The 8945-nt window shown below is 43.2% G+C and overlaps 1 protein-coding gene across 1 annotated transcript; it reads right to left on the bottom strand.

Moving 5' to 3' along the window:
* Positions 1 to 2536: 2536 nt before the first annotated feature.
* LOC120009735 lies at positions 2537 to 4358 on the bottom strand. Its single transcript, XM_038860431.1, has 4 exons — positions 3993 to 4358; positions 2990 to 3929; positions 2801 to 2889; positions 2537 to 2668 (listed from the first exon to the last, which is right to left on the bottom strand). The coding sequence occupies exons 1-4, from the start codon at positions 4356 to 4358 to the stop codon at positions 2537 to 2539; spliced, it is 1527 nt and encodes a 508-aa protein (XP_038716359.1).
* Between the last annotated feature and the right edge of the window lie 4587 nt (positions 4359 to 8945).

Raw genomic sequence — 8945 nt, forward strand, 5'->3', positions numbered from 1 at the left:
GCAAGCTGGGGGTCGTTATCCGTCACAATCTCCTTGGGCACTCCGAATCTGTAGATGATATTCTTCTAGACAAATTTCTTCACGTCGAGATCTTTAATCAGTGAATAAGACTCAGCCTCTATCCATTTGGTGAAGTAATCTGTCATTGCCAGGAAGTGTTGTCGTTTCCCTGAAGCTTTAGGTAGGGGTCCAACTATATCCATTCCCCATTTCATGAAGGGCCAAGGCGCCACAATAGGAGTGAGTCTTTTTGGAGGCATATGAGGAATCTGAGCAAATCTTTGGCATTTGTCACACCGCTTTACATAATCAATTGCGTCTGACCTCATCGTTGGCCAATAATACCCAGTTGTCAATGCACGATGAGTCAAGCTTCTTCCCCCATAATGGTTACCGCACTCTCCCTCATGCAACTCTGCAAGTACGTACTGGGCTTGCGCTGAATCTACACATCGTAGTAGAGGTCTTGAATAAGATCTTTTGTACAACTGCCCCTCATATACTGTGTATCGTGCAGCTTTGGCGACCAAACGTCTTGACTCATTTTTTCTCGATGGTAAAATACCATCCACCAGGTACTGAATGAATGGAATCACCCACGTTTGGTCCACGCTAATCAGGAAGACTTCATTGTTATTCTGATCTTCCGAACCCTTCTGGCTTTTGATCGACGACCACTTCAAATATACCAGAGGAATCGACTGTCCTTGGGTTGCTTGGATTGACGACCCAATGTCAGCTAAAGCGTCCGCATATGAATTCTCCGCACGTGGAATTTGAGTGATAGAAAACTCCACAAAAGCCAGCTGTAATTCCTTCACTAACTCCAAATAGCAAGTCATTGTAGGATCTTTGGCCCGGTAAGAACCAAGAAACTGATTCACTATCAGCTGTGAATCTGAGTGAACCTTCAAACTTGTTACTCCAAGTTCCTTAGCTAACCTCAGACGAATGATCAGAGCTTCATACTCCGCTTCATTATTGGTTGCATGGAAACCGCATCTGACTGCCCGTTGAATCACACTCCCTTCTGGAGATATCAACACAATTCCCAGACCACTGCTTCTAACATTACTAGAGCCATCTACATATAGGGTCCACACCTTTGGTACTTGATCTACCATACAAAGTAACTCTTTGTCTGCCTCTGGCTGTATTGACGGAGCAAAATCAGCTACGAAATCTGCCAAGACTTGTGACTTCATCGCCGTTCTGGGTTGATAGGTGATATCATACTCACTAAGCTCCACCACCCACTTGATTTTCTTCCAGAAAGCTCAGGTCTATGTAGAATACTTCTCAAGGGAAAGTTGGTCACTACAGCAATTGAATGACATTGAAACTATGGCCGCAACTTCCTGGCTACAACCACCAAAGCTAAAGCCAGCTTCTCCAGCAAACTATACCGGGTCTCTGCATCCAATAAACTCTTACTCACGTAATAAACTGGCAACTGCTTCTTATCTTCTTCCCTGATCAAAACTGCCCTTATTGCGACCGCAGAGACAGCCAAGTACATGTATAGTTGCTCCCCGGTTTTAGGTTTAGACAATAATAGAGGGGATGTAAGGTAGGCTTTCAACTGGTTCAATGCGTCCTCGCACTCAGGCGTCCATTCGTAGCTAACTGATTTCCTCAAGGTGGAGAAAAAATGGCAACACTTGTCGGACGATCTGGAGATGAAACAACTGAGCGCCACCACTCTCCCATTAAGTCTTTGAATGTCCTTAACACATGTCGGGGAAGGGATGTTCAAAATAGACCGAATCTGATCTGGGTTGGCCTCAATTCCTCGCTTTGTGACCATATACCCGAGAAACTTTCCAAATGCTACTCCAAAGGAGCACTTGGTAGGATTCAGCTTCATATTATACTTTATCAGTAGATCAAATGCCTGTTGAAGATGTTCGAGCTGTTGGTCAGCTACCAAGGACTTCACCAGCATGTCGTCGATATACACCTCCATAGTGTCCCCCAGATATTTTGAAAACATCATATTCACCAATCGTTGGTACGTGGCTTCCGCATTTTTCAATCCGAAGGGCATCACCTTATAGCAATAAATCCCCCTTTCAGTTATGAAGGTCGTCTTCTCCTGATCCTCTGGATGCATCAAAATCTGATTGTATCCAGAAAAAACATCCATAAAACTCAACAACTCGTGACCAGCTATTGCATCGACCATCATGTCAATATGCGGCAGTGGAAACGGATGTTCCGAGAAAACTTTATTCAAATCTGTGAAATCAATACAGACTCTCCACTTGCCATTCTTTTTCTTCACAACGACGACATTAGCTAGCCAATCCGGGTACTGTACCTCCACGACATACCCATTATCCAACAGCTTCTGCACTTCTTCGTTAATCACCAGGTTTCGTTCAGGAGTGAATTTCCTTCTCTTCTGCTTGACAGAAGGATATTCAGGAGTAACTTTGAGCTGGTGCACCACGACCTCAGGATCTATCGCAGTCATATCTGCATGGCTCCATGCAAAACAGTTATGATGTTGCGATAAGAACTAGATCATTCTTTGTCACAGATGAATGGGCAGTTGCGCTCCAATCAGGACTTTATGATCTGGAAAGTCAGGATGGATCTGTACCTCATCAAGCTTCTCCATGCCTGGCTCATCTGGTTCCAGACCAGGTGCCTGGTTCTGTAGCTGCTATGAAGACTCATTCTTACTCCTCATAGTGGTTTTATAACAACTCCTAGAAGAGTGTTGATCACCCAAGATCTCCTTAACACCACCATTGGTAGGGTAGCGCAAGACTTAGTGATAAGTAGAGGGTACGACCCTTATGGCGTGCAACCAAGGGCGTCCCAGGATGGCATTATAAGTAGAAGGTGAATCGATAATGGAAAACCGAGTCTGCTTGTTCAATCCTGGGGCATAAATGGGCAACACAACTTCACCCAATGAATGGCTCACCTCGCCATTGAACCCAATGAGTCGACTTTCGTAATATTAAAGTCTCATCCAGACCCATCCCTTTGTATGCATCCAAGAATAATACGTTGGCTAAACTCCCGTTGTCAATCAAGATTCGCTTCAGATTAATATTTGCAACCTGAAGTGTCAGCACCAAAGCATCATGGTGTGGATATAGAAGTTGGGTAGCTTCGTCATCAGCAAAGACCATCACTTGGTTAGTGAAAGTCCCTACAGACCGTGCCATTTTAGGAGCTGGGTTTGCTGCTTCTTTCTCATGATTCCTAGCGGAGGTATGAGACAGCCCACTAATCTCTGACCCTCCAGAGATTACACAATAAGTTTGAGTAATTGGTGGTGGCGGTAATGCCTCTGGGTTATCGACTTTCCTCTTTTCCCAAATGGCCCTACCACGTTCAGATAATAACTCTCTGAGATTACCTTTCTTCAGCAGGTAATCCTCCTCATACCTAAGGCCTCTACAGTCAGGAGTTGTGTGGCCAATATCCTGGTGAAGATCACACCACTTCTTAGGGTCTTTCCACCCGTTAGTTTCCTTCTTGGGCGGCCACTTCACGTCATTACCCATCTTCTTCAAGACTTGCACAGCCTCGACTTGGTGTATCCGAAGGGGATACTCTGGACAGTTTTTCGCATAATCAGATGCTCCAGAGTTGCGGGAGCGCCAATTATTACTGGGCTCGCCAATGGTGGATTGCTCTTTCTTAGGACGTTTATCTTCACGCTTCACTTCCTTAGGAAGATTAGATGGTTTTCTCCTCGCATCCTCCTCCCATCGAACAAACACAGTGGCTTTAATCAGAGCTTCTTCATAGCTCATGACGTCACACTTCGTGAGTTCTTCATAAAACTCCCCATCTGGGAGTAAACAACTTAGAAGTGCTTGAATGGCAGTCCCTGGATCACAATAAGGTATAGACACCTTCTCCGTGTTTATTCTGGAAAGAAAATCAAGGAGAGACTCTCCCACTCGCTACGGCAGTCGATATAAGTCATCAGAACACTTATGGATCTTATGACTACTCGAGAACTGTACCATAAACATCTCGATTAGCTTCTCGAAGGAAGCAATACTGCCGTTGGGTAAGTTAATGTACCAACGCAGAGCAGGACCGGTAAGAGTTGATCCGAATCCTTTGCACATACACGTCTCATGCATCCCGTACGGTATGGCAATCGCACCCATCTTTAATTTGTAGTGGGCCACATGATCCTCTGGGTCGTCAGTCCCATTGTATAACTTCATACTCGACACACTGAACCTGTGCGGTAGATCCATTTGGTATAGACTGTCAACAAACGGCGATCCCATATAGCAGTTAGCATTAATTTTGGCCAAAGCAGGAGGTGCTTTAGTAAACTTATCGATATCTCCCCTCAACTTGATAATCTGCTTGGCCATAACTGCCTGAGCAACAGAAGCTGTAGTGGGTCATGTGAAAGGTGCAGCAGGAAAACGCGGTGGCTGTGGAGGTCTGCTTCTCGGAGAATTGGTCAAAGCTACAGAAGCATCCCTATTGACATTTTGTTGAATTTCTTCTGTCGCGGGATCTTTACCTCACGAGGTAGAAGCATCATATCCCCCGGGGGTGGTCCCGGGGATGAACTGGGTATTTAAAGGGTAAGGCAAAGGATCTCTAGGTGGTGTTTGTTCAAGACGGGGAAAAGGTGGAATTTGAACTGAAGCAGGGTCATGGCCTTGGGAAGTGTTTTGACTTCTAAGCTGTAACATCTGTTCACGGAGTGCTACGTTATCGTTTGCCATTGATTCTAACCGCGCATTTGTCTACTCTTTGTTTCTCGAGATGTCTTCTCTCATAGCTCGCATAAATTCCATCAACTGCTGGTTGGTGGCTTCGTTGGTATCTGCCATAATTGGGACTTGTCGTGAAATCTTCTCGACTAAATACTTGCAAAAATCCCCCTATCTGGCATGCTAAATTGTAGGGGCAAATTTCTACAATCGTTGAAAGGTCAACTTCAATTCCTGTGGGGTCTGTTTGTAACTTTGAATCCTGTAAATATCATAACAAGAGAGACCGTGAAAGCTCCTTAACCGGCTTGGGTGGTGTCGGTCGTGGAGGCTCCGACGATCAAATTAATATTTGTCGGAGATGGAAGACCAGCTATGGTTAAAGTGTTTTGTCTGAAGGTGTTTTGTGTAGGTGTGGTAAAAACTGTTTTTTGTGTATTCTCTCAGTTGAAAAATGCTCGATCCCCCGCATGTGGAAGGAGGGGGTATTTATAGAAGAATAAAGATCAACCTCGGGAATTGTGTGTACATTCCAGTTATCTTATTGGATCAACTTGTGTAAAAGAGATGTATGAAAAGTCTATTATTCCGATTGTGTCAAGGTTGACAGATAGATAAAAGGATAAAGTAGCAATGTGGAATGATCAAAATAGGTGTCGATGAAGGTGTGCGTTGGATTGTAGGCGATAATTAATGAATGGATACGTATATGAAAGAAAGTCATACCTAGGGATGCGAGCCTACCACATCTGTAAATATCGGCTGTAGACTAGATTGACAAGAACTGATTTACAGGTGTGATAGTCCATGAAGTGGCGGTCGTACGAGACAGCGCCATTAGTTTGTTGGCGTCTACGCACAGTCGCCAATTCATATAGATGTCTTGAAACCTGGTTCCACTTTGCTTAAGGAAAAGTTATTGTAAATATAGTAGAGTAAGCAGACTATAAAACTCCTGCAAATAAGTGTCAGAAAACGTGACAGTCCTAGTGTCAGACAACTGTTATGTTGCTTAGTAATGATGTAAAGATTATATATGGGCCTCGAGATGGGCTTTTAGACTGGGCCTAACTGTGATGGTCAGGTTCATGGACCCGAATAGTCCAACTAGTTTTGTCGTTATATGACCGTGTGGGCCATACCATTTTTGACACCTACACATTCACATTAATTTGAGGGAAGAAAACATAATTAAAAAGATTAGAAACTTACCAAAGAAATACATTATATATTTGTAGGAGGTCTCCACGTATTGCTTCTTCTAGTAATCATAGAAAATATCAATATTCCATGAAAACGAAAACGACGGCATATTAATTGATTATTTGAAAGAAATGCTTAGTTTCAGCAGCGAAAATGCTATTTCTTCCTAATTTTGGAATCCATAATTTATTAGATAATGCTTGAGAGCTTCAAAAAGTGACGCTCAAAAGACTCTCATTTAATGTGGAGTGTTGGATGTGAAGTGGATCTTACATGTGTATTTTTAATCAATGACTATTTTAATGACACATAGATTTGATGGACTTTTAAGAATCATATTTTTAGGGTCCTCTAACATTGTCATTTTCTATAATTTAGGAGGACAATTCAGTCAACATGACACTAAGATTAATTAAAAAAAATTGAAAAAGTTACACCCTCTATCCCACCTATCTCTTATAGGGTTTTATTTTGGATAAATCTAAATGCACACCTTTTTTTTTTGTGAAATGCACACTTTTTCTTGCAGAGAGTAATATTGATTGATGTCGATGCTAAATTTGCACCGAAGTAAAAAATATGTATAAAGTAGAAAGATTCAAGAGAATACAACACAGAATTTACGTGGTTCGACAACTTACCTAGGTCCACGGAGTCTGATCTTTTATTAGAGTTGATTGTCGATGATCGCTTACAAATGTCAAATGAAATGTATTTATAGGCTTGGGATATGTCAGTTGATGCGGTTAACTGCCTCTGGTAACCTCTCTTGTAACTGTTCCTCTAACTGTCGGATAAAACTGCTTCTGGATAAGGTTCTTTCGTCTGGGAGAACCGTACATACGGAATGTATTTATTTACTCCACAAATACCCCCAGCCTTTTAATTTACCTCAATAAATTTAGGATAAATTTAAAGGCTTTTTCATGTTTATCAGGACGTAGTTTCCTAACTGGATTAAAATGCTCTTAGCAAATAATCTCCTTCTCCTAGTTGGATTAGGAGTCTTGACATCCTCTATAAATAGCTGCATTATGTGAAGATTTTTCTTCTTTTCTAAACTTCAAATGCTTCAAAGGTCGTCTCTTTTCTGCTCTTCAAGAGGTAATTCTTTTCTCTGCTTGAATTTTTTTGTTGAATTTACAACTTTTCTTTTTGTAATCCTTTTGTTTGGAATAAGCCCTCTCGAAATATCTAAGGAGAACTACCTTAGATGGAGATTGGGAATCTGGCCCCCTGCCGGATCCTTTTGCGGAATCCGTGGGAGGTTCGGATCCGACTTGCTGAACCCATGAGAGGTTCACCCCCAATCCCCCATTGGGGGTTGGGGGTCGGCACCCCCACATGGGGGTTTGGCGCCGACCCCCTCATGGGGGGTTCGACCGAACCCCCCACTTTGGTTGGGAGTCGGCACCCCCACTTGGGGGTTCGGCGCCGGCACCCCCACTTGGGGGATCGGCGTCGACCCCCTCATGGGGGGTTCGGCTGAACCCCCCCACTTTGGTTGGGGGTTGGCACCCCCACTTGGGGGTTCGACGCCAGCATCCCCACTTGGGGGTTAGGCGCTGACCCTCTCATGGGGGTCGAACCGAACCCCTCATGGGGGTTCGACGCCGACCCCCACATGGGGAGTTCGGCGTCGACCCCCATGGGGTTCGAACCAAATCAAAAAAAAAAAATTTTTTTTTTTAAATTACATACCTTTGACTTACAGGTTTTGCCATGGGTAAGCTCAAGGACTTGATTTCTTCTCCAGAGAACTTAGCTGCATTCAAAGCGAAGCACCAGATTGTACCTTCATTTGACATTCGGGTTCCTTTTAATGACAATAGGGATTCTGATCTCGTGTTCATCAAGGTTCCCATTTTCCTATTATCGGAGTGCAAAATCCACATTCCATTCTCGCCGTTCTTTCAGGAATTTTTCATGTATACGGATCTTCATCCTTCGGAGTTAGCTCCGAATGCTTATAGGATCATCGGTGGTGTGATACAAATGAATTCTTTCTTGAAGAAAAAACTTGCTACTATCGATCTTCTCTGCTGCTACTCAATCCTCAAGAATAAAAGTTCAGATGGCAAGTATTATTTGTCTCCAAAGTGTGATTCGGCATTAATCCATTGTCTTCCAAATTCCAATAAAGACGTGGATTATATGCTCGTCTCCAGGCATTGGAGCGGCTTTACCTCCCGTAAAGGGGAACCCCTAGGTATGCCTTTGTTCTGATCTTTGATTTTCTTGTGATATGTATATATATATATATCTTGCTAATTTTTCTTTTTACTGCAGGGCGCATGCCTGCACTCCCGGATGTGCTTAGTGAAGCGGTGCAAGAGGTCCTTGATGATTCTTATGCTAAGTCTAGGCCTGGTGGTAAATTTTGGAGATCTGCCCCAGTGTTATTTGGTTGTAAACCCTCTTATCGTGGTTTTGCTCCTCTCCCTCATAGTGTATCCATTGAAGAAGCGTGTGAATATTTCAAGTTACCCCCAACCCGACAGCAACAACAAAAAGTAAGAGGAAGCGTTCTTCAGCTACAATTACTCTTCCCGTCACATCTTCTCCTACCGTGGTTGGATCAGATTCTGAAGGTGAAAGTGAGGAAGACCAAGATGATGATGAACTTCAGGATACTTCCAGCGAGCATTCCTTCTCTTTAGGTGTGTTTTCCTTTGCTTAATTTAGTTGTTATTATATATATATATATATATATGTTTTTATATAGGTACTTTTGTATACATACCATTTACGTCGTATGATTGCAGAAGTTCTTCCAGACGGATCTTCCAGATCTCTGAGAAGTGTGTCCATTCCTGATCTTCCTAAGACCAAATTTAGTCCTTGGCAAACATCTTTGGAGCTCCTAAACGTATTGGAGGATCATCAACCTCATTCACGAGCTCTTTTTTAGTTAAGTCGACGTTGTCTTTTCCGTCTCCAGGAACTCATCGTAGTCTGCCTTCCTTCGGAGTGTCCAGAAGTGTCGATAGCTCTTTTTCTCAAGGTAGTGGCACTACATTTGCTCCCTTTACT

The sequence above is a fragment of the Tripterygium wilfordii genome, chromosome 2 (assembly GCF_013401445.1).
Source record: "Tripterygium wilfordii isolate XIE 37 chromosome 2, ASM1340144v1, whole genome shotgun sequence".
NCBI classification, from domain to species: Eukaryota; Viridiplantae; Streptophyta; class Magnoliopsida; order Celastrales; family Celastraceae; genus Tripterygium; species Tripterygium wilfordii.

Bases quoted from the DNA above. Each gene is read 5' to 3' on its own strand.
- LOC120009735 (XM_038860431.1), bottom strand. From the start codon at position 4,358: ATGGCCAAGCAGATTATCAAGTTGAGGGGAGATATCGATAAGTTTACT. The intron at 3,930-3,992 runs GTACAGTTCTCG...CGACTGCCGTAG, and splicing joins AGCTAATCGAGATGTTTATG to CGAGTGGGAGAGTCTCTCCT. The intron at 2,890-2,989 runs GTCTGGATGAGA...TTTATGCCCCAG, and splicing joins GGATGCATACAAAGGGATGG to GATTGAACAAGCAGACTCGG.